The sequence below is a fragment of the Saimiri boliviensis genome, chromosome 1 (genome assembly GCF_048565385.1).
Source record: "Saimiri boliviensis isolate mSaiBol1 chromosome 1, mSaiBol1.pri, whole genome shotgun sequence".
NCBI lineage: Eukaryota > Metazoa > Chordata > Mammalia > Primates > Cebidae > Saimiri > Saimiri boliviensis.
Genome location: NC_133449.1, coordinates 66,985,962 through 67,012,986, shown reverse-complemented (window position 1 = coordinate 67,012,986; position 27,025 = coordinate 66,985,962). Strand labels below are relative to the sequence as shown.

Here is a 27,025-nt window from a genome sequence, read left to right as displayed (position 1 = left end):
GCAGAGGTTGTGGTGAGCCGAGATCGCGCCATTGCACTCCAGCCTGGGTAACAAGAGCGAAAACTCCAACTCAAAAAAAAAAAAAAAAAAATTGTCATTACCCCAAAAAAGAAACCCTGCACCCCTAGCTTTCACCTCTCAACACCTCCCACAATCCATTCACTCCTCAGTCCTAAGCAACTACTAGCCTACTTTGTGTCTATGGATTTGTCTGTTCCGGATATTCCAATATAAATGGAATAATACAATATGGGGGGGGGGTGTTTTTGTTTGTTTGTTTGTTCGTTTTTTGAGACAGAGTCTTGCTCTATCGTCCAGGCTGGAGTGCAATGGGACTATCTCGGCTCACTGCAACATCTGCCTCCCGGGTTCAAGCAATTCTTCTGCCTCAGCCTCCCAAGTAGCTGAAATTACAGGCATGTGCCCCCCACCCAGCTAATTTTTTTTATTTTTAGCAGAGATGGGGTTTCACCAGGTTGGTCAGGCTGGTCTTGAACTCCTGACCTCATGACTCTCTCACCCCAGCCTCCCAAAGTGCTGAGATTACAGGTGTGAGCCACTGCACCTGACCAATATGTGGTCTTTTGTGACTGGCTTCTTAGCAAAATATTTTCAAGGTTCATCCATGCATGCATCAGTGCTTCATTTCTTTTTATTGCAATATTTCACAGAATGGATTTACCACCTTTTGTTTCTGGACATGTGTTTCCACTTTTTTTGCTATTATGCATACTGCTACTTATGAGCATTCCTGTGAAAGTTTTTATGAGGATACGTTTTCATGTCTCTTAGATAGATAACTAGCAGTGGAATTGCTGGGTTGGATGGTAACTCAGTTTAATGTTTTGAAGAACTGCCAGCTGCTTTCCAAAGTGGATGCACCATTTTCCATTTCCCCCAGCAGTATATGAGGGTTCCAGCTTCTCCACATCCTCAGCAACCCTTATTACCTGTCCTTTTCATTACAGTCATAATAGTGGGTACAAACTGGTATCTCATAGTGGTTTTGATTTTCATTTTCCTCCCAATGAATGATGTCGGCCATCTTTTCCCATGCTTATCGATCATTTGTATATCTTCTTTGGAGAAATTATCTATTCACATCCTTTGCCCATTTTAAATTGGGTAGTACTTCTATTATTGAGTTGTAAGATTTGTTCACATATTTGACATACCAATTCTAGTTCTTCACCAATGATTTGCAAATATTTTCTCTCATTCTGTGTGTGTTGTCTGTTCACTTTCTTGATGATGTCCTTTAAAGCAAAAAAGTGTTTAATTTTGATGATTTCTTGCTTATTTTTTCTTTTGGTGTCATATCTAAGAACCTATTGCCTAATCTAAGGTCACAATGATTTATGCTTATGTTTTCTTCTAAGAGTTTTATAGTTTTTTGAGGTGTTGTTGTTGTTGTTGCTGTTGTTGAGACAGATTTCTCACTCTGTCACCCAGGCTGGAGTACAGTGGCACGACCTCAGTTCACTGCAACTCCACCTTCCAGGTTCAAGTGATTCTCTTGTCTCAGCTACCCGAGCAGCTGGGACTACAGGCAGGCACTACTACACTCGGCTAATTTTTGTGCTTTTAATAGAGACAGGGTTTTGCCACATTGGCCAGGTTGGTGTCAAACGCCTGATCTGAAGTGATCCGCCCTCCTTGGCCTCCCAAAGTGCTGCCTAGGTCGGTGGATCACGAGGTCAAGAGATCGTGACCATCCTGGCCAACATGGTGAAACCCCGTCTCTACTAAAAATACAAAAAAATTAGCTGGGCATGGTGGCGTGCGCCTGTAGTCCCAGTTACTCAGGAGGCTGAGGCAGGAGAATTGCTTGAACCCAGGAGGCAGAGGTTGCAGTGAGCCGAGGTCATGCCACTGCACTCCAGCCTGGTGCCTAGTGACGGAGTGAGACTCTGTCTCAAAAAAATAAATAAATAAATACAAAAATTAGCCGAGCATGGTGGCACACACCTGTAGTCCCAGCTACTGGGGAGGCTGAGGCAGGAGAATCTCTTGAATCCGGGAGGTGGAGGTTGCAGTGAGCCGAGATCATGCCATTGCACTCCAGCCTGGTGACAGAGTGAGACTTCATCTCAAAAAAAAAAAAAAAAAAAAAGAAAGAAAGAAAGAAAGAAAAGAAAAAGAAAAGAAAGAAAACGGATGGGGAGTATCTGGCCTTGGGTACTGGCCCTGGAGTGTACAGACAGCGCCTCTCTAGGTCCTGGCCCCACTTCTTCCTAATGGGCCTGCTCCCCTCAGCCTTCCATCTCCCTTGCCTGGAGCTGTAGAACCAGTTACTCTGGAGGCATACCCTTACCATCACCTTCCAAAGAAGAAATAAAACCTTTCTCTGGGCATTTTCTTCTATCTGCCCTTCTCATGGTCCAGCTCCTGTCGTTCCACTGGACATCATCTGTTTGCCCAGCTGCATGGCTGTGGCCAAGGGGTCTTTAGGGGGACACACTCTCTCCTCCCAGGGACTTGGCTAGTTTTCCATATCTTCCTGCCTTACTCTATTGACCCTTCTCCCTCAAAATCACCTGAAGCCTCTTGCCTCCCTAGAAAGAGGACTGAGGCAGAAAGGCCTCAAAGTGGTTCTCAACCCTGGCTACATACGAGAATCACCTGGAGAACTTTACAAGTACCAACACCCAGGCCCCAAACCAGATGAATGAATCTAAATCTGTAGGGGTAAGTCCCCTGCATTGGCATTTGTACAGCCGGAGTTGCCAAACACTGGTATAGAGATGTAAGATACTCCAGGTCAAGATAGTGACGATGCACTTGGAGAGGTACTGAGATGCTGTCTCCAACCCCACCACACACACAAGGTCCTGTTGTCATTATTAGAATCATAACACTCCAGAAACAACAATAGCCCAGGAAATCCTCAAACTTTGTCCCTGCAACGCATTTCACTTTATCTCAGCTTGAAGCCAGTTGCTAAGGCCCTACCTGGAGCAGCCAGCCAGCATGATTTGCTAGTTTTGAAGATGTTTGGCAGGTGTGCTGAGTCCTGACCACTGGGGTTGGGGGGCAAATGGGCTCTCAGAAGAGGGCTCCCTGGAAAGGGAGAAAGATGCTTATGGGTGGATAATCTGTATTCTTGTCCCTCTCTGCAGATCCCTGTGGTTTTAGGGGACTTTCTGTCCTTTTCTTAGGGAATACCTGGAATGTTGGAGTACAGAGGAGAGAGCATGGTAGGGGTGGAGAGATGTAGCCAGATATGCCCAGAATTGACCCTGGAGCCACAGGAGCCTTCCGACAAGCTTGGGGTCATTCCTGTTGGGAAGGGTAAGAATGTGGACGGCTCAGGAAGACAACACTGGCACAAGCCACGGTTATTGCGTGGCTACCATCTATTCCAAAAAGTCAAAAGGCGAACTGGGGAAAATATTGACAACAAATATACATAAAGGCTTACTATGCTAGTAAGTTTTACAGTAGGAAACACATGAAGGCCCCAAAGAACAATGTGCATAAAAAGAGAATTCCTAGAAGGCAAAAACACTGATAACTACATGTTGAAGCTCGTTGGTGATTAAAGAGCTGCACTGGAACATCGTTTCCGCTGCCAAATTAGTTTAACGTTTACTTAAAATCCTAATATCTGATGCCAGCAATAGTTTGAATAGCTCCTATTTGAGTAGCAGCAGATTCGCAGGTAGGGCCTCTCTGCTAGCTCGTTGTTTGAATTCCTTCATTCCTTATAAAGTAGGCTCTATTATCCCCATCTTGCTGGTGCAGAAACTAAGGCAAGTCACTTGTCCAAAGCCACATGGCTGATGTGCAGCGCACCCGCTTCGCTGCAGGTGGAAGTGGAAGGGAACATACAATCTTCCTGGAAGGCAGTTTCCAATCCCATATTGACAGGTAAAAAAATATTAATTCCCTTTCACCTAGTGATTCCACTCCCAGAAATCCACTCTAAGAAAACAACCAGAGTTGAGCCATTTTGTTCTTGGCAGCACAGGTGAAACAATGGCACAGCCATTATGACGCTGGGCTGTGGTTGTATCATAATGTACGTTCAGTATGTAGAACGATAATGGGCGCTAGCTCATAATCTAATGCTATTAAATGAAAAGAGATGCAAAAAACAAAAACAAAAAACAGTCATGATATGCATATATGTTGCAACAGACCGTGATTCCTGTGGGTGGTGGGATGTTCATTTTTTATTTCCACGTTGAACATTTCTGTTTTCTACTTATTAGTTTGATAATCGGAAACAAAAGCTAAGCGTCTTTGTTGTTTGCGTGTTTGATGCTGTTTCCCGGCAGCAGGGCTGGGATGTTGGGTGAGGGGGTTGGCTCCGGCTGGGAGCGGAGCGGCGGGTGGGGAGCGGCAGGCTGGCAGGGTCCCCGGAGGCGCCGGGTCTCTGCCCCTCCAGCGAGCGAGGCGACCGGGCCCTGGCGGCCTGGGAAGGAGAGGCCCCCGGGGGCGAGGCGCCGGTGGGTGGGCGGACAGCCCGCCCAGCCTAGGTTCTAGTTCCAGCCCCTCGATGTCCTCCGCGGGCAGCACTGCTCGGCGGGCGGGCTCGGGAAGCTGGCACTCAGAAAGGGGAGAAGGGAGAGGGGCTCGGCCGCAGCCAGCTCCACTTGGCTCCATGCAGCGGGAGAACAAAGTCTCCTTGAAGGCCACCTGGACTGACGAAGAGTCCAAGCAGCCTAGGTGGGTCGGGGGAGAAGGTGTCCGGACCAAGCGGGCGGAGGCCAAGGCTGCGGCCCGAGAAGCCCGGAGAGCCGGGCGGGAGCCAGAGATCGCCTCCCAAGAGGTGCCCGGGCTGTGGCCCATGGTCGATTCCCCACTGCCCCGCCCACCAGCCCGCCCCTGCCGGGCCTCGCCGACAGCCTTCGAGCACAGGCTACTGCCCTCGCCACGCCCCCCACTCCCGCCCTGCCTCGCTCACCCGCCCTGCGCTGCTAACCCCAGTCCCAGCGAGAAGTCCGACCAGACAGCGATCCACCAGACGGCGATCCGGAGCTACTATCAGCTGATCGCGGCCGCTGTGGGCAACGTGGAATGGCTGCGGTTCTGTCTGAACCAGAGCCTCGGGGAAATCCCCACCAACAACAAGGTAAGGCCTTGAGTGTGGGGGCAAGGACCGAGGTCCCTCTCTCGCTACCCAGCTCGGAGTGGTCACCTGGAGAAGAGATGTCCTTTTCTGGGTACATTCTCCTAATTTAACTCATCTTCTGGCTGTGGAAGGACCATTTTGGGGACAGGGAGGTTGGGTGGTCTGATGAACACACACTGATTAATTAGCAAAGGGGTGTGAGCATTCCTAGGGACACAGGGAAGAGAGTAAATTTATATAAATTAAGTTGTGGACCCTGGGACCTCAACCCCACTCAGCCTCCTCCTGCCTGATTTGGTCCTCACAGGGCTTCACTGCCATCCACTTCGCAGCCCAACGGGGCAAGCTTGCATGCCTGCAGGTCCTGGTAGAAGAGTACAAGTTTCCCGTGGACCTGCTGACCAATAATAGCCAGACCCCCCTGCACCTCGTCATCCACAGGGACAACACTAGTGTGGCCCTCCCCTGCATCTACTACCTGCTGGAGAAAGGGGCAGCCCTCAATGTGTGAGTCCAGTCTGCTTCAGGAGGGAGGCTGCGGACATGGGTACAGGAGCTCTGCGTGCAGGCAGGCAAACCCATGCAGGACTGGCAGAGGGGCTGTGGGAGGTGATAAGGATTGGGTCCCACATAAAGCAATCTGGAACCCACATGGTATCGTAGTTAGAGAGACTGGGCTTTGGGAGAGGACAGACCTAGTCCCCATCCCAGCTTTGCAACTTGCTAGCAGACAGCAGGACCTTAGGCAAGTCACTCAATCTCTAAGCCCCACTGTCCTGGTTCCCAAACTGCCCTCGCTCCCAAACTTAGGTGTACACTAAACTTAGGTGTCACCTAGGGAGCTTAAAAATATGAACACCTGTGTTCCAATCCAAAGGCTGTGATTTTGGGTCTGTGGTGTGAGCTGGGCTTTGGAAGTCAGAAAAGATCCCCAGGTGCTTCTAACTTGTAGCTAAGTTTGGGAACCTCTGTCTCAATGTCTTCAGCTGAAATTTGAGAGAATGGTAGTGCCTGTCACATGGGACTGCTGTGATCACTGAAAAGCGCATGGCATGCAGGAGACCGCATGCATTCAAAGTATCAAGCATGCACTGTGTGCAAAGCACTCTGCTAGAGTCACAAATGGTCCTCTCCTCATGAAGCTGACACACTAGTGCGGGAGCAGACAGCAAATTAGCAAACAAATAAGTGAACAAAATCCTGACAGAGCATGGGAAGTGGTTAGGAAAAAAATAAACATGGTGATGGAGTGGGGAGTAAAGCAGGTAGGGGGAGGATCTATTTTGGATGAAGCAATCACCTCTAAGGAGGTGACATTTAAATTGCAACCTGAAGACTGAGAGTGAGGCAGCCATGCAAAGAGCCGGGGAAAAGTGTTCCAGGTAGAGGGAACATCATATGCAAAGACCATGTGTTGGGAAAGAGTGGGCAAGGTCAAAGGAGAAGATTGAGGAGGTTAGGCTCAGGTCATGCAGCTCTTGTGGGCCGTGGTGAGGCATAGGGAAATGGCAGAGGGCTGGTTCGTTTAAGAGTGGATGAGGTTAGTGGTCTCTGAAACAAGCCAGCTCTCCTTCCAGAAGTTCTTAACTGTTACATACCTCCTAAAGTCAGATTTGTAGTATTCATGTAGTCCAATCCCTCCCTCTACAGTAAAGGAAATTGACGTACCGAAAGGGGAAGAGACATAGCTAGGGTCACCCAATAACCCTAATGGTAGAGCAGGGCCTGGAAACTGGTGTGTCCATCTACCCGATGGGCAGATGCCCTTTATCTTTCCTTTCTGTCCTCATCCCCACTGGCGGGGCCTTCCACAGTCAGACCTGCAACGGCTCCACGCCCCTGCACCTGGCAGCCCGAGAGGGCCTGCTAGACTGTGTGAAGGTCCTAGTGCAGAGTGGTGCCAATGTCCATGCCCAAGATGCTATGGGCTACAAACCCATTGACTTCTGCAAAATATGGAACCACCGTGCCTGTGCCCGGTAAGAGCGTGAGAACCACTTGCAGCCTCCCACTCCCTTCTCCTCCCCCTGCCTTCTCCCTAGGGCCCTCACCATGGCTGAGCCTTTAAGGGGAGGGTTAGGAAGCCAGACAGCTGGCGGATGCGTCTACAGCCCAGGATATTCAGAATGAGGCAATCACCTCATCACCTGGGCTGGGGGGTAAGTCTGCCCAGGTCCCCTGTCCTCTAGGTTGATCACTACCCTCCTTCCCTCCCCTGGGATCCCTGGCTCCTTAGCAGGAGGGTGGTGACCAGGTCATCAAGGACTTTCCTCTTTCACCTAACGCAGGCTTCCCCAAACTACGGCCCACGGGCTGCATGCGACCCCTGAGGCCATTTATCCGGCCCCCCCGCCGCACTTCAGGAAGGGGCACCTCTTTCACTGGTGGTCAGTGAGAGGAGCACAGTATGTGGCGGCCCTCCAATGTTCTGAGGGACAGTGAACTGGCCCCCTGTGTAAAAAGTTTGGGGATGCCTGACCTAAAGGAAGTAGGGAGCCAGAAAGCCTGGGCAACAGGGATGGCTCATCTTGCTCATCTCCCTCTGGCAGCTCCCCTCACCCCCCTCCAAGCCCTCAGCAGCAGCCAGTCTTCCCAGCCCAGGTGGAAGCTCTGTCACTGTGGGATGACACTCCCACCCCGACCTTGGTACCAGGTTCTTGAAGGATGCCATGTGGAAAAAGGACAAGAAGGATTTTGCCCGTGAGATGGGGAAAATGAAGACATTCAAGAGCCAGCTGGCTCTCATGGAGCACAACTACCTGATTGAGTATCAAGTAAGGGGGAAAGCAAGGGGGCCAGGCACCAGCTGCTATCCAGGCATGTGAGCGGAGGGGACAGTGACCCACATATTGTAGAGGAGAAGCTAGAAACACACCCGTAAAGAACCACCCTTTCCCCTGTACTAACCCCCCGTACTCTGACTGAAATTCCACTCTTTTAAATAAGCCAGTCTTTTGGTCAAAAGTCTTACCTTCTGTTAGAAAGCCAATTTAAGGCTGGGCGCGGTGGCTCAAGCCTGTAATCCCAGCACTTTGGGAGGCGGAGATGGGTGGATCACGAGGTCAAGAGATCGAGACCATCCTGGTCAATATGGTGAAACCCCGTCTCTACTAAAAATACAAAAATTAGCTGGGCATGGTGGCGCACACCTGTAGTCCCAGCTACTCAGGAGGCCGAGGCAGGAGAATTGCCTGAACCCAGGAGGCGGAGGTTGCAGTGAGCCGAGATCGCACCATTGCACTCCAGCCTGGGTAACAAAGAGGGAAACTCCATCTCAAAAAAAAAAAAAAAGAAAAGAAAGAAAAGAAAAGAAAAGAAAGCCAATTTAAGCAAGCTTAAATTTGCAAATATTTCTGGGCCCCTCCTAATGCACTTCCTCTTTCAGGATGAGAACCTCTAATGAGACCAAGGCCCTGCCTGTAATTGGGTCTCACACTCTGGTTAAAAAGATCCACCCTTCCTTCCAGCAGGCACTGGGCATTCACTCTGCGCCAGGCACCTGCTAGACCCTGAGGTCCAAAGATGAATATGTGACCCCCATGCTCAAGGAGCTTAAAGTCTAGCAGAGGAGGCAGGTTACATCCCCATCAAGGAGGAGAGGGTCCAGGAGGGTGTCAGAAGGGATGATGCTTAAGAGGAGTCTTTAAACATGTGCAGCAACTGGCTACATGAAGGAGGGAACGGCTGACCTGCATAAACAGCAGCCACGTGGAAAGGCATAGAGGCACCTGGGAACATGATGTATGCAGAGAACTGAAAACTCAGAGCAGCTGAGGATCAGATGTAAGTTAGAGGCTGACAAGATTTGGCAGGGGCCCAGATCAGTGAAGGACCGTGGCTGGGCAAGAAGGGATTTTAAGCAGGTGTAATTACATAGGGTGCAAAACCCAGAAAACTCAGAAGATACTGGGAATCTTAAGTGAATCCTGAAGTGGGGAGGGCTTTGGAGCTGGTGACTCCGGCACGCCCGGTCTGTTTCAGTGGCATTTCTCTCCATTCCTCAGCCTATCCTCCTCTGATGTCAGGGTCACCAGTCCTCAGAGTCACACACTGTCCCGAAGAGACAAGGCCCATCTGTTTCCTGTAGCTCTAACCTTTTTCAGAAGCTTCTTACATCTCCCCTCATCTCTTACGGTGTCGATTCGCTCAAGTGCCCATTGTGGTTCCTTGGCTAGAACTCAAGGAAAGCCATATGCTGACTGACTTAGGTCTGGGGCAAGGTCTGATGGAATTACAGTGATTGGCTTAGCCTAAGCAGAGCCTGTGTCTGGAGCTGGGTCAATCTCCAAAGCCCCTGATTGCTTAGCAACAGTCTGGGAGTGAGACAGTGAGACAATGGGAGTGGGGGAGGTTCTGTGACAACATATGGAAGGCTCCAGTGGAGGCAAGAACAGAGCTAGATTGAGTTGCTACCACCAGACCTGGAGAGCCAGCCAACTGTATCCTCCCTACCTGACTTCTCAAGGCCCATCACTTCCATGAAGTGTGTCCACATCAGGCCATCCGGTCCTTTCTCCTGTCTCCTTCCAGAGTCAAAGATGCTGTTTGCACTTCCCATTTGTCTTTCCCCCCATCACACCAGAGACTCTCTTATGGCAGGACATGTCTCCACTATCAGACTGAAGATTCCTTTGGAGGGAGAAGAGGGGACTTGTCTTTTTGTAAGACTTGAGGATTTCCCTAGGTCAGGGACTGTCTCTCCCATGTCAGTTGGAGGCTCACCTAGGGCAGAGGCTGTATCTCCCCCATCAGATTGGAGATCTCCCTCCGTGGGAGGGGTGCTTTGTCTCCCCCCTCAGCCCAGGGGCTCCCTTATGAGAAAAGCTGTCTCCCTCTTTGCAACACAGGCTCCCGTAAGGTAGGTGTTCCTCTCATCAGACTCAGGGTTTCCCTCATCCGTCAGATCACAGTTTCCAAAGGCTATGGATACAGGACCTCCTTGTACAGAAGCGGAGGGCAGCAGGCCTCCATGACTGTCTTGTGCCCTCTGTTGTTGTAGAAAGAGCACAAAATTCTCAAAGAAGCTGCTATCAGAAAGTGGCTCCACGGCAAGCTGCACCCAGGCCACTCTCTGGTCTCTAACACCAAGCAAGCCCAGGCCACCGCCCTCTCCAAGACCCCAGAGCAACGGAGATCGCAGTGTTCCAGGAGCTTCCACCCCTCTGTGGAGGCGCGCCTGCAATCCATGCCACAGCCCACAGAGATGCCCAAGCCCATCTACAGGAAGCTCACGGTCAAGCGGCCGATGATGTGGAATGTTAGCAACAACCCTGCCAGATCCCCCATCACCCAGATCAGCCATCCACAGGGCATCCGCCTGGGCGTGCATCCAGACCCCAGCCCGGAGCACGACTTCAGCAGCTTCCTGGAGGTGACACCTGATGGGCACGGAGGTGCGCGGCTGCACACAGTGGATGGCCACTGGGTGGCACCAGTGCCACGGCTGCCTTTTGAAGTGATACTCCGCACGCTATATCCACGTGTGCGGCCTTACAGAATGAAGGTGCCCCAGGGATTTTACCCCATCAGCATGAGGGAAGTGCCCCGGAAGAGGCACCTGGGTGATGACACCTTCTGGACCGACACTCTGACCATGAACCTGCGTGACACATTTGATGAAGCCTTCCTGGCAGCTGTGCGATCTCATCAAGGGCTCCCTGTCTCTCCCTGCCTGCAAACCCACCCATAAAGTTATTATGGCTACCGCTCCACCTGAGGCAGCCCAGTGAAGGCTGAGGTGTGGCGATTCGCGTTGTGGGAGGGGAGGAAACGGGGAGAGATGCCTATGGGCTTCCCACTTCCAAGCTGAAGAACAGGAGTCTCCCTTTCCAATCAAAAGCCCAGACCCCAGGCCTCCCTTCTCTCTGGACATAAGTCTCTTGCTCCCCCAACCCACCACCGCCCCCTCCCCACCGCCCAGAAAGTCCATGTTAGGTTCAGAGTGGGTGGGGGGTCAGTCGCTATCCTTCACCCTGGCATTGTAAAAGTGATACTTCGGCACCCCCACTGCCCTCCCACCCAGAAGGGCCCAGGCTTCCAGGATGGAAGGACCTACTGGGAAATTCTGTTCCTTGTTCAGATTAAGCCCTTCCTGTTGCAGGCTCTAAGCTGAGACCCAGAATGGGGTGGAGAGCAGCTAGTATGTCTCCCTGGCATGGGCTTCGCTGCTACTATGGGCTGCCATCCTTATTCCCAGCAGTCACTGCGGTTTCTGCAATTCCAGGAGGCATGGGCAGCACATCCAGGGAGGGGAAGGATGTGTGGTTTCCATCTGAGTCTATGAAAGCACTTGTACGTCCTCCAGAAAATTAACTGGCTCCCCTGTATCCCCTTGTACACATCACTACAATTCATTCATTAAACAAACATTTATTGAGTGATTTCTAGGTGCCAGGCATCAAGCCAGGCACTGTTAATACAAAAATTCCAGGACAGTCCTTGCCCTCAAGGAGCTTACAGTCTAGTGGGGAGATGAGCATGAAGCAGGCATGTGAGTGCAGAGTGATCTGTGTGGTATGCCAGGCTGGGAGTTGGGGAGGAGAGGGCATAGCTAAACCTCCTTGGAGGAAGTTTGAGACTTGACAAGTTGAGACTTGACAGAGAGAAGTATCCTTTCTCTGTGACCAAAAGAAAGGCAGAATCAGTGGCAAGAGAGAGCCACGGTATCTCTGGATACAGGAGGCTGGGACCCAGAATGCAAGAAGGCAAGTGATGAGACCAGAGAGGTGAGCAGGGACCAGGACACCATGAGTCTCACAATCCATGCTGAGGGGTCCGGACTTTATCCTGAGGGCAGTGGGAAGCCATGGAGGGTTTCAGGCCAGAGAGTGACTTGATCAGCTATGCAATGCATTTTAGGGAGACAGGTCTGGCCAGGGGATAGAGAAGCAGCAGGAGGCTGTCACAGTAATCCAGGTGAAAGCTGATGACAGTAAGAGTGGCTCAAATCAACAGATGTTAAGGTAGACTTGACCACTTTGAGAAACTGGACATGGTGGGCAGAAAGAGAAAACAGGAATAGAAGACAGGTTTCCTGTCTGGCTCCTGAGTGATCTCAGGGCCAAGGCAAGTACCCAGAAGGGGCAGGTTTGCAGAGGACAGCAGGTACCATCTGGGCCATGGACTTGAATCATCTATGCACCCAGAAGGCAGCAAAACTGTGGTTCAGGTGATCAGGAAGGATGTCGGGGCTAGAGGTCAACTCAATGCCTCTGCAGTCCCTGAAATCATCCAGATGGATGGGCTTCCCTAGGGAGCCCACGATGGAACTCTGAAAGACCCTACTGTGCACAGGCAAGTGGAGAAGCTTGCACAGGAGTCTGAAAGAAACAGCCAGAGAGGTAAGAGGACAACTAGCTACAGAGGTACCAGGGAAGTGCAATCCAAGAAGCAAGGGGTAATCAGCCATGTCAGATGCTGCCCAGATCCAGTAAGATATGAAAGGGGTCCGCTGGATTTAGCAACCCCTGGGAGAGCAATGGCAGTAGAGTGGAGGGGGCAAAGCCACATCATCAAGGTGAGGAACCAAGCAGCAGAGGGAGGAGAGAAGGGCCAGCTGTCAGCCCAAAGGGAGGATGAGGCTGGCCTCCAGTGTCCTCTGCCTTGTGTATCCTGGTCTGCATAGGAAAAAAGGGCCTAGCCGTCACAGTTACTGTGAGAGAAGACCAAAATGTGCTCTTCCTCTTGGTGAAAGGGAAAGCTGGTATTAAGAGAAGATAAATGCTAAAGTCAAGGAAATGAAGGGCTATGACTTCAGGCATGATATAGAGGAAATATTTTCAAGCACAGGGGTTTTTCCAGTGGCTTAAAGATATCACATGTGTACAGTGCATCTCTGCACCTGCTAGCCTCACTTTGAGGTATAGAACATGGCCAGAAATGGCTCTCCTGGGGACTTCATTCCAATATTTATGGTTGAGCACTTGCAAGGCACTGTAGTTGGAGTGCAAGGTCAACAAATGCTGGTCTGTGCCGAAGACCTGGCCTGCCTTCTTAGAAGGCAGAGATATCTCCCCAGGAGCCAAGAGTGCACAGAAGAGGGCCAGACCTCGGATGCTCTTACAGGGACAAACAGCTTCTCCCATTAGTCCCATTACTTTAAAATCAGGCTGCCTGGAAGCTGATTTTTATTTTGTTTCTCCTTGAGCCTAAGATAGCATTCAGCCAGAAACCACTCCTTCTCCCAGAGGAAGATTTATAAATAGGATATTGTAGATGTTCTTCTGAAAATCTAGCCCAGTCCTGAATTGTCCCCTCTCCTACTCCCAGTTTGACAGTCACAGAGCCTTGGGGAAAGAGATGGAAGAGAGTGCATCAGAGAGGTTGCCTCTAGGCCCACTTCCCACTCCCTGACCAGGCTCAGCTCCTCAACCCTGCCCCCTTTCCACTAAGAGCTACAAGAACAGTCCCTTAGGAAGGGCAAGACCCAAACCCAGAAAAGGAGTCCCTGGAGCAGAAAAGTGAGTCCAATCCAGGGCGGAAGGTTAGCAGGAAGAAAGGAAGATGAACTGTCAGGGTATTAAGGCAAACAGTGCCACCTAGAAGCTTTATTCAAATGGAAATCCGCATTTGGACAGAAATCACAGTTCAACAGCAAAAACTATTTCTGTTGGACATGCCAAGCCATGGCCCCTCCCCATGGCCACCTGCCCAGAGAACTTGTTACCATCTGCTCTTCAGCTTCACAGACCCGGCCCTGCCTGCCCCAGCTGGACCAGAACCTCCTGACCCACCTTGGAAGGGACAAGGGAGGGCTGCGGGACCTCGGCCTCCTGGCTAAGCAGGCTCTGCCACCCTCCCTGGTGCCCTCTGAGGTTGCAGCCTCCTGCAGCATCAGATCTGAGCCAAGCTGAGCCCCCACCAAGGAGGAAAGGGATGGGGCTTCAGAGTTGAGGGGAGGAATGCCGGGGCTGGTGTTGGGAGCCTTTCCGGCTTCCGGCCCCCACCTGGCATAGAGGCCCAGGGGCCTGACCCTCCTGATCTTGCCCCCACATCCTGCCCACATGGGGGTCAGTATATCTTCTGACGACTGGGTAGAATGGCCTCTTTGATGAAGGAGAAGACAACCAGGATCCCTAAGCGTTTGCCCCGCTTGCCTTTGGTGAAATAATTGGAGACGACGTCATCTGTGGAGACACAGGCAAGAAGATGAAAGTGAGTGTGTGAGAGTGAGTGTGTGTGTGTGTGTGTGTGTGTGTGTGAACACAGCTATCCCAACTCTGAGCCCAGGTGTCTCCAACACAGGGCTAGACTCTGGTTCCCTCAGTGGACCCCTGCCAACCCAAGCCTTGCTGGCTTGCTCCCACCTCGGCCCCTTAAAAACCCCTTCTCACCTCCTGGCTGCATGGTAGAGGGCAGGACATTCTCCCCAGCCGAAAGTGACACAAAAAACGCAAATGGAATTATCCACAGGCAGAAAGTGAAATAGGCCAGGACCTGGCAACAAGAGAGACTAAGAAGAGGGTACCTGGAGGTGCCAAGAGTGGGCTGGGTGTGGTCACTGCGTGTTGGTCAAGAGCGCACAGAGGGCCACACCTGATCTCCATCAGGGGCCCAGAGCTGGGACGTGGGGAGAGCCACCCTCAGACATGAAAATACTTTTCTGGGGAAAGGTGAGAGCTGACGATGTTTGAATGTGGCCGCAATCCCTACATCTTGGTCACCAGGAAACAACTCCCCTGGACTGAAGGAGGCAAATGAAGTGCTAAGCCATGACTGACTGACCCACACTCCCCAAAGAAGTGACCTTGCTCTTCCCAGAGGTTCAAACTGGAGCAGCAGGGTGTGGAGAAATTGTGAGGGAAGAAAACCTTGGCAGCCACTGGGAAAAGCTGGGGCTCAGAACTGCAGCCCACCCTTGCCCTGTGAGGACTGTGTCACAGAAGGCCACCCTAGTGCTCCTTCCTGACCTCAGGATGACCCCCCCCCAGGGGAACCCAAAGGACTCACTTAGGAAGAGCAGTGTCCTCCCTGCCTCAGCCAAAGGTACCCCTTCTGTCCCCACCCACATTGCTCTCTCTAACCGTCTATACCTCCTGTTCCCATCCACACTGCCTTCTCTTTTCTTTTTTTTTTTTGAGATGGAGTCTCACTCTGTCATCCAGGCTGCAGTGCAGTGGTGTGATCTCAGCTCACTGCAACCTCCACCTCCCGGGTTCAAGTGATTCTCCTGCCTCAGCCTCTGAGTAGCTGGGATTACTGCTGCCCACTACCATACCCAGCTGCTTTTTGTATCTTTAGTAGAGATGGGGTTTTCCCATGATGGTCAGGCTGGTCTTGAACTCCTGACCTTGTGATCCACCCACCTCAGCCTCCCAAAGTGCTGGGATTACAGGCGTGAGCCACCACGCCCGGCCTCTCACACTGTCTTCTCTAACCATCTATGCCTTCTGTCCCCATCCATACTGCTCTCTCTAACCATCTATGTTTTGGTTTTTTTCAAACATGTAATCCTTGAACAGATTCAGTTTCAAATCATAGCTAAGTTCGCAGAGTAAACCATGCAAGTTCCCTTTTACTCCCCTGTCCCTGTTAACAGCTGAATGTACTTGACACTTCTTACCTCTGAGAAGGGATAATATTCTTCTGCAAAAAACTGAAATGCTAGGTAATGATTCACCACCACTAATCCTGTTGAGGGAATGAAGAGTCAGTCAGTTTAAGGGGAATAAGAGAAAGCTGTACTTTTCACTTCAAAAGGTCGTCAGAAGTTGGGAGCCTCCAAGGAGTCTCTGGCCTGACTTTACACTCAACTCAGGGTAGGCTATTGCCTAGAACTATTTCCCATTCTTCTGTTAAAACGGGAGAATGAGCCTCAACTTGCCCACTGCACAGGGCATTCTGAGTAAAATTAGAAGGTAAGAAAGCGCTTTGCATGTTATAAAAATGAGACTTCTATGTTACATAATCCAAAGCATCATTGACAATTAACCTCGTTTTTAGAGGATATGAGTGCTAAAGAAAGCTCTCCCACAGTGGCAGGTAGAGAGAAGTCATGGGTGTGCAGATTAGATGCCCTTAAGAGGCTCTACTCCAAACTGGGCAGCAGGGAGAAGTCCTGCTCAAATCAAAGGCTCTCACTCCTCCAGAATGAAAGGGCAAGACTTGCTAGATGCCATTAGGAGAAACACCTAATGTAGATGACGGGGTGATGGATGCAGCAAACCATCATGGCACATGATGTTTGTTACATAGTGTATACCTATGTAACAAACCTGCAGGTTCTGCACATGTACCCCAGAACTTACAGTATAAAAAAAAAAAAAGACTTGCTAGATGCTTTAAGGTGCAATCTTTGGGTTCCTCAGTGTTCTGGGGGAGGGGGGTCCCCATCCTGCCCTGAGGTAAGGCATACTGGTGTGAACTGATATGTTCTGGACATACACAGCTGCCCCTCCTTAGTATGCAACTGAGTTTACAACAGAGGGCACATATGCATATCCTGGACACAGGCTGCTCAAGAGACAGTCATCCCTGCCTGTTCCCATGGTGAGGTGAAGGGCAGGCACTAGAAAGAACATGGCTCCTGAAACTGACTGTCCCCTCATACACACCTGACAGCAATGACCATGTCTTCTTTCTTCTCCCCTGCCTCTCCCATTCTAAGGCAAAGACTATAGTTCTGCTATGCCTAGCCACACTCTAGAGCTAAAAGATAATGGGAGGTAGGATAGTGGCTGGTACCTACAAGATCTTTTGGACAAACTCTTTTAGGTATCAAAGAGCAGGTCAAGGGAATGACAAGAGTCAGGGGAGCCTGCTGCTGAGGGGTTGAGGGCAGGAGTTTTTCCCTGGGACAGAGGGGCCTGGTCTCCTTGGAAGGGCTTCCTAAACAAATCTCTGCTGAACAAATTCTTTGGTGAAATCACACCAAGCACCCAAGGAAGAGACCAGTTTGGCTTTAATAATATGCCCTCTGTGTGGATAATACTCACTCTCTGGGCTCTCTCACAGAAATAGAAAAGTCACTCTAGAAAACCCCTAACTCCATGTGATATCCTGACCAAAAGCTAGGGTGGGCAGTAATGATGAACAGGAGCAATGGCAATCTTGGCAACCAAAATACTTTGCGAAGCCTTTTCCAAATATCTGTAAATATCTATACAGAGCTCCTATATGCCCACTGAGTCTCCCAACAGTTGTTTCAAGAAACATCCTCTCTAAAGAGATGGAGAAGCTAAGGCCCAAAGAAGGGCAATGATTCCCCAGGGTCAGAAAGTGGTGGCCAGGCAAAGCCAAGAAGACTGGGTCCGCCACACCCAGGCTCACGCCCGAGGGAGCAGCAACCAGTGAGAATGGGATGAGAAGCTGCGGCCCCCAGGAGGCATTCACACCAGGCCAGAGTCTGCAGGGCACTCACAGCCCTATGAGGCTCCAGTCCTAACCATGACTCTGGGTCAGAAGACTGGATGGGGAGCTGCCTGCCTGCCTACTAAAGAAAGGCTTTGGGCTTTTTCTGGCCAAGTGATTTTTTTTTGAGGCTGGAACTGCTCAGCTAGGGGCCCTGCCTCAGCCAATCCACAACCTCTTATTTCCCAAACTCTTCTTCAAACTTACCTCTCTGGGAAAGCCCTCCCTGTCCGAGCCCCCAGCTCCAACAAATTCTAGTCACTAGAGCCAAGGTGGGCTCTAGAGTCCTCACGAGTGGCAACTACATCTCGCCAATCAGCCTGGCCTCTGGAGGACTTCAGCGGCTGACTTCCTTTCTCTGTATCCCCTTTAGTGCCCAGGATGGAGATGGGCACACCCAACCACGTCCGCTGCCTCCCCAACCCTGTCCCCTCTCACCACACGACAGGATGAAGTTAGGCGAGGTCAACATGATGAAGGGGAAGGTCTGGAGGAGGCCAAAGTAGACGAGGTTGGTGAAGAGGCCCACGCCAATCATGCTGGTGGGGAAGTGCTCAAAGATGTAGAGGCCGATGAGTACAGCGGTGGAGAACTGAAACAACCAGAGGCAGACAGTGCAGGGCGCTTCTTCCAGGCAACCTTCCTGGACTCACCAACCCCCAGCATGCTAAGGGCAGCACTAGGTTCATGCTTCAATCTCCTCATTTCACAGGTCTGGCCTCCCCAACTAGATACTCTGCTCCCAAAGGCAACTTTTTTTTTTTTCTTTTTTTTTTTTTGAGATGGAGTCTCACTCTGTCATCCAGGCTAGAGTGCAGTGGCAAGATCTCCTGGGTTCAAGCAATTCTCCTGCCTCAGCCTCCTGAGTAGTTGGACTACAGGCATACACCACCACGACCAGCTAATTTTTGTATCTTTAGTAAAGACAGGGTTTCACCACGTTGGCCAGGCTAGTCTCAAACGTCTGATAGCCTCCCAAAGTGCCGGGATTACAGGTGTGAGCCACTGTAGCCAACCCATTTCTCAAACTTTTTGACAGCAACCCACAGTAAGAAAAACATCTGCCAGGCATGGTAGATTACACACCTGTAATCCAGCACTTTGGAAGGCCAAGGTGGGGGGGGAATCACCTGAGGTCGGGAGTTCGAGACCAGCCTGACCAACATGGAGAAACCCTGTCTCTACTAAAAATACAAAATCAGCAGGGCATGGTGGCACATGCCTGTAATCCCAGCTACTAGGGAGGCTGAGGCAGGAGAATCGCTTGAACCCAGGAGGTGGAAGTTCCAATGACCCAAGATGGTGCCATTGCACTCCAGCCTGGGCAACAAGAGCAAAACTCTGTCTCAAAGAGAAAAACATTTAACACTGTGACCCCCAACACATATATACATACATATGATCAAAGCTCAAATTTCAATTATATTTATGTTCCTTTAAATGCTGATCATAACCTACTGAATTAATTACATAGCCCAATAATGAATCGAGCCTACAGTTTGAAAAACACGACTCAGAAGGACCTACAGTTGTCAGTGCTTAACAAATGACAGTTGGCTGAATGAAGGGCTAATTCCTGTACCAACACCCACAAGCTGGGCCTCTGGATCAGAGCTGAGGGCTACAGTCTTGTCTCCACTGTGAACTCCCAACCTCAGGCCATGCCCAGAGTGCAAGTGGCTGCCAACACCAGGCGACTTAAGGGGCTGTGGACGCTTTCTGTCCAAGGGCACCCCTACCCTCACCCCTACCCCCAGCCTTTCCTGCAGCTGAAGGAAGTCTGTCCACAAGCAGTCACCCTATGGCTTTGACATCAGTGGCAAGGACTGTGTCTTCAGTAAGAGAAGCCTCCCATGAGACCAAGGGAGGGCGAGGCCAGCGAAGCTGTGCCCCTCTTAGGACAAATCACTTGATCCGATTAGAAAGAGAGCAGTGAACAAATACTCAAAACCGTCTTACGGCTCCTCTAAGTTTTAAATGCTGTGAACAGGGCAAAGGGCTAAAGACAGTAGAAGACAGCTAAGCAAAGTCAAAGCCATGGTCCTGTCACCAGAGAATGTACACTTGACTGTCACCTTAAGGGCTAGAGGAGAAGGTCTGCAGCGAAACAATGCCACTTGGGGAAGGAGGTTAGGGAAGATCTGGGCCCAGGAGCGCATACATAACAGACAGCACTCAAGGCAAGGAGGTAAGAGTGTATACTCAGGAAACAGCAGAGACACAGGCCTCATCATCCATGCCAAACTCTCCCCACTTCCTCTTTTGAGGCAGGGCAAAAGAGTGAGGAGGACTCCCAGAGAAAGTTGCCACTTACCCAGATCATGTATTTTATGATTCTGCTGGTGGCCACTGTGTATTCTTCTATCAGTTCTGCCAGGTAATAGAGTCCAGCCGCTGGGGGTTGGGGAGAAGGGCAAGCGGGGAGACCATCAGCCAGGGTCACTCCCACCATCCTGGTCACCCCTCTCTCTGCAGCCCAGTCCCCATCCACCCTTCATGGACTCCAGAAGGTCAAGAACAAACTAAACATCCCATGCGTTTGCCCTTCCAACTCTGGAGAAGTAACACTTTGTTAGGGCAACTAAGGAGAAATCCCACAAAAACCAATGAAAGTCTGCATTTGATGCCTCAGTACAGTGCTAATCTCTGCCTCAGAAAGCGGAATTTCACGTATTCAATAAACACCTGCTGGGCACTTGGCAAGAGCCAGGTCCTTGAGCTGAGGATACAGCTGAACAAGACAGACAAGGATCCTTCCCTGACTCAGCTTGGGAAGGGGAAGGAGAACAAGTAGGGAGGAGAGACAGACGAGTTCAGCGTGAGAAATGCTACTTTAGGGAAAGGACAGGGCACTGCTGGACCATCGACCCCTGTGGACTTCCCGGAGGAGAGGGTATCTCAACTGAGGCGGAGTGGGAACTAGCCAGACGGGAAGTGTCAAAGGTGAGGAGAGAAGCAAGTATGAAGGGCCAGAGGGGCAAAGGCGGCGGGGAAAAGTTCCGCGCGGCGGGCCGGGGAAGAGTGGGAGCGGCAGCGGTTAGCGGTCCGCAGGCGCGGGCGGGGCGCTCGAGTCAGCCTGTCCCGTGCACAGCCGGGGCGGACTTTGTGACACCTGGAAGGGGCCGCGGCCAGGTCGGGCTGCCGGGCTCGGCAGAAGGTGCAGGACCAGGCGAGATGGGATTGGGACAGCGAAGGCTGGGAGCGCAGGGCAGCTGACCCCGAGTGGCCCCGAAACCCCCGCGACGCGACCCCCAACGAGCACCGATGCTGGGGCGGGGGCCCGCGCGGGCCGGGGTCGTGCAGTCTCACCGACGGCCAGCGTGATGAAGGCCACCTGGATGAAGAGCGACAGCCAGCTCAGCACGTACATGAACCACATGGCGCCCCCGCCCGCTCCCCGGCCGCCGGGACGGGCCTGCGCGCTTCGGCTCCGGCGACACAGAGCCGCCACCGCCGCGGCCGCCGCGTCTCCGCCCCGCGGACGGCAGGACGACGGTGCGCCGCCGCGGAGAGGAGCCAGGCTCGAGTGTTGCTCGGGGCCAGGCTCGCGCTAGCGCCGCCCGCAGGAGAGGAGGGCCAACCGCCGCTGCCCCGCGCTCGCGGACCACCAGGCTCCCTCGCTCCACTCAGGGGAACGAATGCAGGCGGCGGCAGCCGCGGGGGGAGGCGGGACGGTCCCCAGGGGCGGGCACCAGACGCCCGTATCCGGAGTCGGAGTGCAGCCTCCAGCCCCTCCCTGTGCACTAAACTGTCTCTTGCTTTCGCAGGTGACATGGACAAAATTATTGAATTCCTAACGTGCCACGCTCTGTGATAAAGGCCAGGTGTATTCTTGCCGGAAATTTTAGCAGATGATGTAAATCATTTTATGGATGGGGAAGCTGGGGCCAAAGGAAGTTACCTTGCCCTGGGTCATACATCCAGGAAGCGACACAGTCAGGAGTTGGGGGATTTTAATCGGTCATCCTCAGGCCTGATTCCCCTCTAGGCTGTTCTTTTGGGGTACTTTCCGCACCTTTGTGTCGCCCGCACCTCACCTTGTGCCGGGCACGCAGGGCGCCCACTGGGCGCTGGATGCATTTACTACACCTCTGGGAGGGTTCCTGAGGAGCACCTGGAACCCTTTTGTCCTTGTCAACAAGTCTCCCATCTAGTGGCCGAGACAGGAATGCAAAATAACGTATGAAGAATAGGAGTCTAGTAGGCTTATTTCCGAATCATATTTTTCATGCATAAAAATAAATACATATTCCCCCAAAAAACCAATTACCATATGATTTAGCAATTCTACTTCTCGGTATATACCCAAAAGAACTGAGAAAGCAACGACATTTGTACACCAATATTCATAATCATTATTCACAATGATCAGAAGATGGAAACGACCCCAAAGTCCATCGGTTGACGAAAAGACAGACAAAATGTGCTATAAACATGCAATGGAATATTATTTAGCCTTAAAATGAAGTGAAATTCTGACACATGCTACAACATCAAGGAGTCACCTGCCTTTGCATTTAGGGTGAGTCTGCCTGCCTTGTCATCACGTACCATTTGGCCAGTGGACTGAGTCCTGCCTCATCTCCCTGCAGGCTGCCTGGTCCTGCGGGCTTTTCCTTCTCTCCTCCTGCCTTTATGCTTGCAGAAACAAATGAATACACCTCAGGGTTCTGGCTTTGACCACCCCTGCCCACTTCTGGCTCCCACCACTGACTTCACCCACTCCTGTTCTCATTCTAACAGACTCACACATTCACTATGCCTGAGGCCAAGGACATCCTTAGCAGGATCTGTTGTCCCAGTGGTCCGCCCACACGGCGGGGACCTGCACATCCCTAGGGGCTGGGAAGTTTGCAACACGTGGAAGGAGGAAGCAGGAGGGTCGGGAGTCGGGCACCAAAGTTCCCCTTGCCAGGTTGCGTTGGCTGCTGCCCTCTAGTGGCGACCAGAGGAGCTGGCGAGAACCAAAGCCAGGTTCATTGCTAGTGGAAAGGAGTTTTGAGAGACAGTGGCGGCCCCACTGCCCAGTCATGAGGGTCAGGTGGGCAGGCCCCGAGCGTACACGCAGCAGACACCACCCACCACACACACAATACACACAGTTGTAGACTGGGTCCACCTGAGCACCGGTGCTCCTGCTGCCCCGGCGTGGTCTGGCTACAGACGATGGTTGTTGTATGAGAGACTATAAAGTCAGACATGGCAGAGGCAGGCCTGGAGACCCAAGGCCCTCCCCCTGCCTAATCCTCTCCTGCCCCTATGAGGCCTTTCCTCGACCGGAACTCCTTCCCCACCAGCTCCCCAGGGCTCCCAGGAGCAAGGCGTTGGGGTAGGAAGAGCTGAGCAGAGAGGTTTCTGCCCATCCCCCTGCACGCTAACACATGCCTTCCACCACTCAGTGTCCCCTCTCTTGTAAGGTGCCACATGCGGGGGGGATTTTTCCTGTGATGGACCCTGTAGTCAGCAGGTGTGTTGCTTGGCACCCCTCCTCTAAGACCTTGGTTCTGCCACTGGCTAGCAAGACGAAAATTCTAGTAAGAGACCAACTACAGTGAAAAACAGTGACCCCTGCTATGTCCACATAACCTATATGTCCAAGGAGTCCAGGCCTCCCGACCTGGCTTCTACATGGCGCCTGTGCCTCACCCAAGCAGCTGTCATATGACCCAGGCACCCCTCCTCCATCTCTGTCATGTGCCTGGGGCCCCGAACTCAAGTGACTGGGTTAAAGAGCTTTCTGGTGACACGTCCTCAAAGGGCCCTATTAATTGCCTCAGCATAGTCTTCAGCTAAACTGCTAGAGGACAAAGGGCAGGGGGCGGGGCTGGGGAATTACATGGAGGATGGGCGGGGAGGGAAGCACACACACTCTCGCACACGGACACCGAGCAGAGCTCCCGAGCAGGGCTGTTCTAGTCCCACAGCCTGGGGCTCGGGGAGGCGAGCAGCTGGCTGATGGAAATCCTGCCGGCCTGGGCTAGCAGCTCCTCTCCTGAGGCAGCCCCATTAGCCAGGACGGCAGAGAGCCCTTCACGGCCACTCCTGTCATTAGCATAACTCAGGTCCCTGGACTCTCAGCTGCAGTGTCTCCCTGTCTCCATCCAAGCAGCTCCAGGGGGTTCTCCCACGACGGGAATTCCTGATGAGAAGAAAAGGGGCAGCTCTCTCTGACGAGCTAGCTCCCCTCCTCAGAAAAAGAAAGAAAGAAAAAGAAAGAAGAGAAGAGAAAAGAAGAGAAAGAGAGAGAGAGAGAGAGAAGAGGATGACTATGTATCAGAGAACTATGAATCTTCTGCCAGCCTGGGCCACTTCTCCAGCTGGGGTGACAGAACAAGACCACGTCTCAAAAAAACAAACCAACGAAAAAAGAAATTTCTGGATCAGGAAGAAGCTAGTTCTACATTCCACTTCACAACCAGGCCCTACATCAGCCTTTATTTGAACACCATGGCAATTCCCATGATCTGTAAGGAAATTTTTCCTTACACTAAACAGAATGGTCCAGTTTCCCAGCTTCGGACTGCCCAGAAAAAGCCTACATATCTAATATAATTTATTATAAATAGATGGTATTTGTTGAGTATGTCTTTATGCCAGGCACTGGGTTAGGTCCTTTATACAAACTCTCTTGTTTAACACCCACAATAGTTCAATAGAGTAGATATTATTATTATGATGAATTATTGAGGCAGAGTCTCACTGTGCTGCCCAGGCTGGAGTACAGGAGCATGATCATGGCTCATTGCAGCCTCGACCTCCCCAGGCTCAGGTGATTCTCCTATCTCAGCCTCCTGAGAAGCTGGGACTACAGGAGTGTGCCACCACGCCTGGCTGATTTTTGTATTTTTTGTAGAGATGAGATTTTGCCATGTTTCCCGGGCTGGTCTTGAACTCCTGGGGCTCAAGCAATCTGCTCATGTCGGCCTCCCAAAACTGCTGGAATTATAGGCATGAGCCACCACACCCAGCCAAAATAGGTATCCATTAGATCCATTTTACAGAGGAGGAATCTGCGGCACAGAGAAGTTAGGTAATAGCTAGCAAGTCCCAGGGAGGGCAAGCGTCCAGGTATGCCTGCTCACGACACCGACTTTTGGTGCCAAAGCCAGGAAAGCCTCCAGCATACTGGGACAGGTTGGTCACCACAGTCCTCGATCTTCCTGGCAATACCATCCACATACTTAACCACTGAAACACCCGGCCTCGGAATGCCCGCTCTCCAAATGTCTCTCACACGCACATGCACGCTGCCCCCAAGTCTTCTTCCAGACCACGTCTCACCTTTGCACAGTCATTCTTCCTAGGAGACCAGTGCCAGTCCCTTTGCCAGCCTCCTCCCTCTCTCGCCAGTGTTTCTGGGGCAGCATGTCCTTCCATCCCTCCTGGTGCAGCTCCCCCGAGCTCTTGCACAGACTCAGAGTCAGATGCTGGAAATCAAGGGTACCCAGCTCGTAGGCTGAGGGTTTCTGCCCAACGTCCTCTTTCCCTTTTTTCCTTCCCAGCAGAGCCTCTATTTTGTTCAGAGCAGCAGCGTGCCCTGCTTTAACACAACAAACAACAAACAAACAAACAGAACAACTCTCCATATCACCCTCAGCCCAACCACTGGAGAAGGGACGTCTGATTTCTGGAGCTGTGGGTGGTGGCGGGAGGAGGAAAATGCACAGTGAATCTCAAATCCAAACAACACATTAGGCTGGTCTCCCTCGGGGATCCCTCCACGCCTTCACATTCTCCACTCCACCCAGACAGAGGGGAGAGAGCTGGGCGCCATCTTCTCTTTCTGTGGGGTCCTTGCCTCAGACACAGAATCCCACCTCACCCATTACAACCTGCCCACCTCTCCACCTGAAAAACGCTCACTCATTTCTCAAAACCCAGCTCAAATATTTCCTGAGCAGGCCCTGGAGGGTCGTCACCTCTGTCCACAGTCCCCAGCACAGGGCCTGGCGTGAAGAGGTGCGTGAGGCGGGTAGGAGTTATGCTGCCTACGGGGCTGGCCCCTGAAGCCATGTTTCTGCCAGATCACCCTCCATCCGTTACAGGGGGAGATCCGTGACCCGAGCTGGCTACGTGGGTTCTTTCCCGCAACCGGAGAGCCGACCAGCGAAGCGGGATTGGCCTGCGTGCGGTGTGTGGTGCTGAGCCATCCCGATGGCGGCTTGTGAGCCACGGGGTGGCCATTTATGTCATGTGGTGACACCAGAGGAAGCCAGGCTATGGCGAGAAGGCCTTAGCTGACGCTTGTGAGGAGGGTACGGTCAGTGGGGTGTGGCCTCGGCCTTGCAGATCCTTCCCGTTCCGGCTGCTCCCCACACACTTGGGTCCTCTGAGGCACTACTGTCTATTTCTTTTCTTTTTCTTTTTTTTTGTTTTTGAGACGGAGTTTCGCTCTTGTTACCCAGGCTGGAGTGCAATGGCGCGATCTCGGCTCACCGCAACCTCCGCCTCCTGGGTTCAAGCAATTCTCCTGCCTCAGCCTCCTGAGAGTGTCTATTTCTTACAACTCAAGAGTCCTGACGGCTCCCGGGGATGAGGTTCTGAGGGCTCAACAGATGCTGACCCAGAGTCTCGGCCCTACCTGTCCCACAACCAGCCTCACCGAGGTCCCCTCATTGTGCCCTCATTGTCCCCCAACTCCCAGTCTGGTGGCTCTCAGCTGGGGCTGTGTGTTGTAGTTACCTCAGACACGTTGAATCAGACTCTCCAGGACGGGCTCCAGTGACAGCAGCTCTTCAAGTCACCCGGCTTCCACAGGGCCAGCTCCCATTTCCACAGGGCTTCCACAGGGCAGCCAGGATGGAACATGGCCCTGGGGGATGGGCAGCACAGAGGGCACGGGGCCGCTAGTGTCCTGAGCACCAGCACGCGCCTTCTCCCACGCACAGCTGCAGAGATGACGGCAGCGGAGGGGCTTGCAGGTCAGGCCAGCCCTGCCCAGCCTGCCCTTCCTCCTCTTCTTCCTTACCCTACTCAGCAAGGGTAACCTCTGGAGCTGTCCCGGTCCCACGCACCACTCACATGCACAACACACTGAAATAGCAGGCATGAGCCACCACGCCCAGTCAAAATAGGTATCCATTAGATCCATTTGACAGAGGAGGAATCTGCGGCACAGAGAAGTTAGGTCACAGCTAGCAAGTCCCAGGGAGGGCAAGCATCCATACTGGTATGCCTGCTCACGACACTGAACTTTCAGTGCTAGAGCCAGGAAAGCCCCCAGCATACTAGGACAGGTTGGTGACCCCAGTCCCCAGTCTTCCTGGCGATACCATCCACATGCTTCACCACTGAAATACACGGCCTCAGAACTTTCACTCTTCAAATGTTTCTCACACGCACACACATGCAGCCACACACACACACACACACACACACACACACACACACCACCCCCAAGTCTTCCAGATCATGTCTCACCTTTTCAGTCATTCTTCCTAGGAGACAAGTGCCAGTCCCTTTGCTGGCCTCCTCCCTCTTCGCCAGCATTTCCTAGTCAGTATATCCGCCCCTCCTGGCTCAGCTCCCCCCAGGTCTTGTGCAGGGTCAATGTCAGCCATCATATTCTGAGTCACAGCTCTAAAACTCTGGAGAGCCCTA

The 27,025-nt window shown here is 52.1% G+C and overlaps 2 protein-coding genes across 2 annotated transcripts; one reads left to right on the top strand and one right to left on the bottom strand.

Annotated features, from left to right (window-relative positions):
* Positions 1-4,501: 4,501 nt before the first annotated feature.
* ANKRD53 (ankyrin repeat domain 53) lies at positions 4,502-10,945 on the top strand. The gene is given in 7 exon segments (XM_003922638.4): positions 4,502-4,671; positions 4,824-4,902; positions 4,904-5,077; positions 5,385-5,584; positions 6,892-7,056; positions 7,731-7,851; positions 10,077-10,945. Coding segments are annotated over 7 exon segments (1,599 nt in total). The 3' UTR covers positions 10,767-10,945.
* A 2,650-nt stretch (positions 10,946-13,595) lies between these two features.
* TEX261 (testis expressed 261) lies at positions 13,596-20,914 on the bottom strand. Its single transcript, XM_003922639.3, has 6 exons — positions 20,735-20,914; positions 19,740-19,819; positions 17,864-18,017; positions 15,639-15,706; positions 14,410-14,512; positions 13,596-14,202 (listed from the first exon to the last, which is right to left on the bottom strand). Exons 1-6 carry the CDS (start codon positions 20,802-20,804, stop codon positions 14,087-14,089), a joined length of 591 nt encoding a protein of 196 aa, XP_003922688.1. The 5' UTR covers positions 20,805-20,914; the 3' UTR covers positions 13,596-14,086.
* Between the last annotated feature and the right edge of the window lie 6,111 nt (positions 20,915-27,025).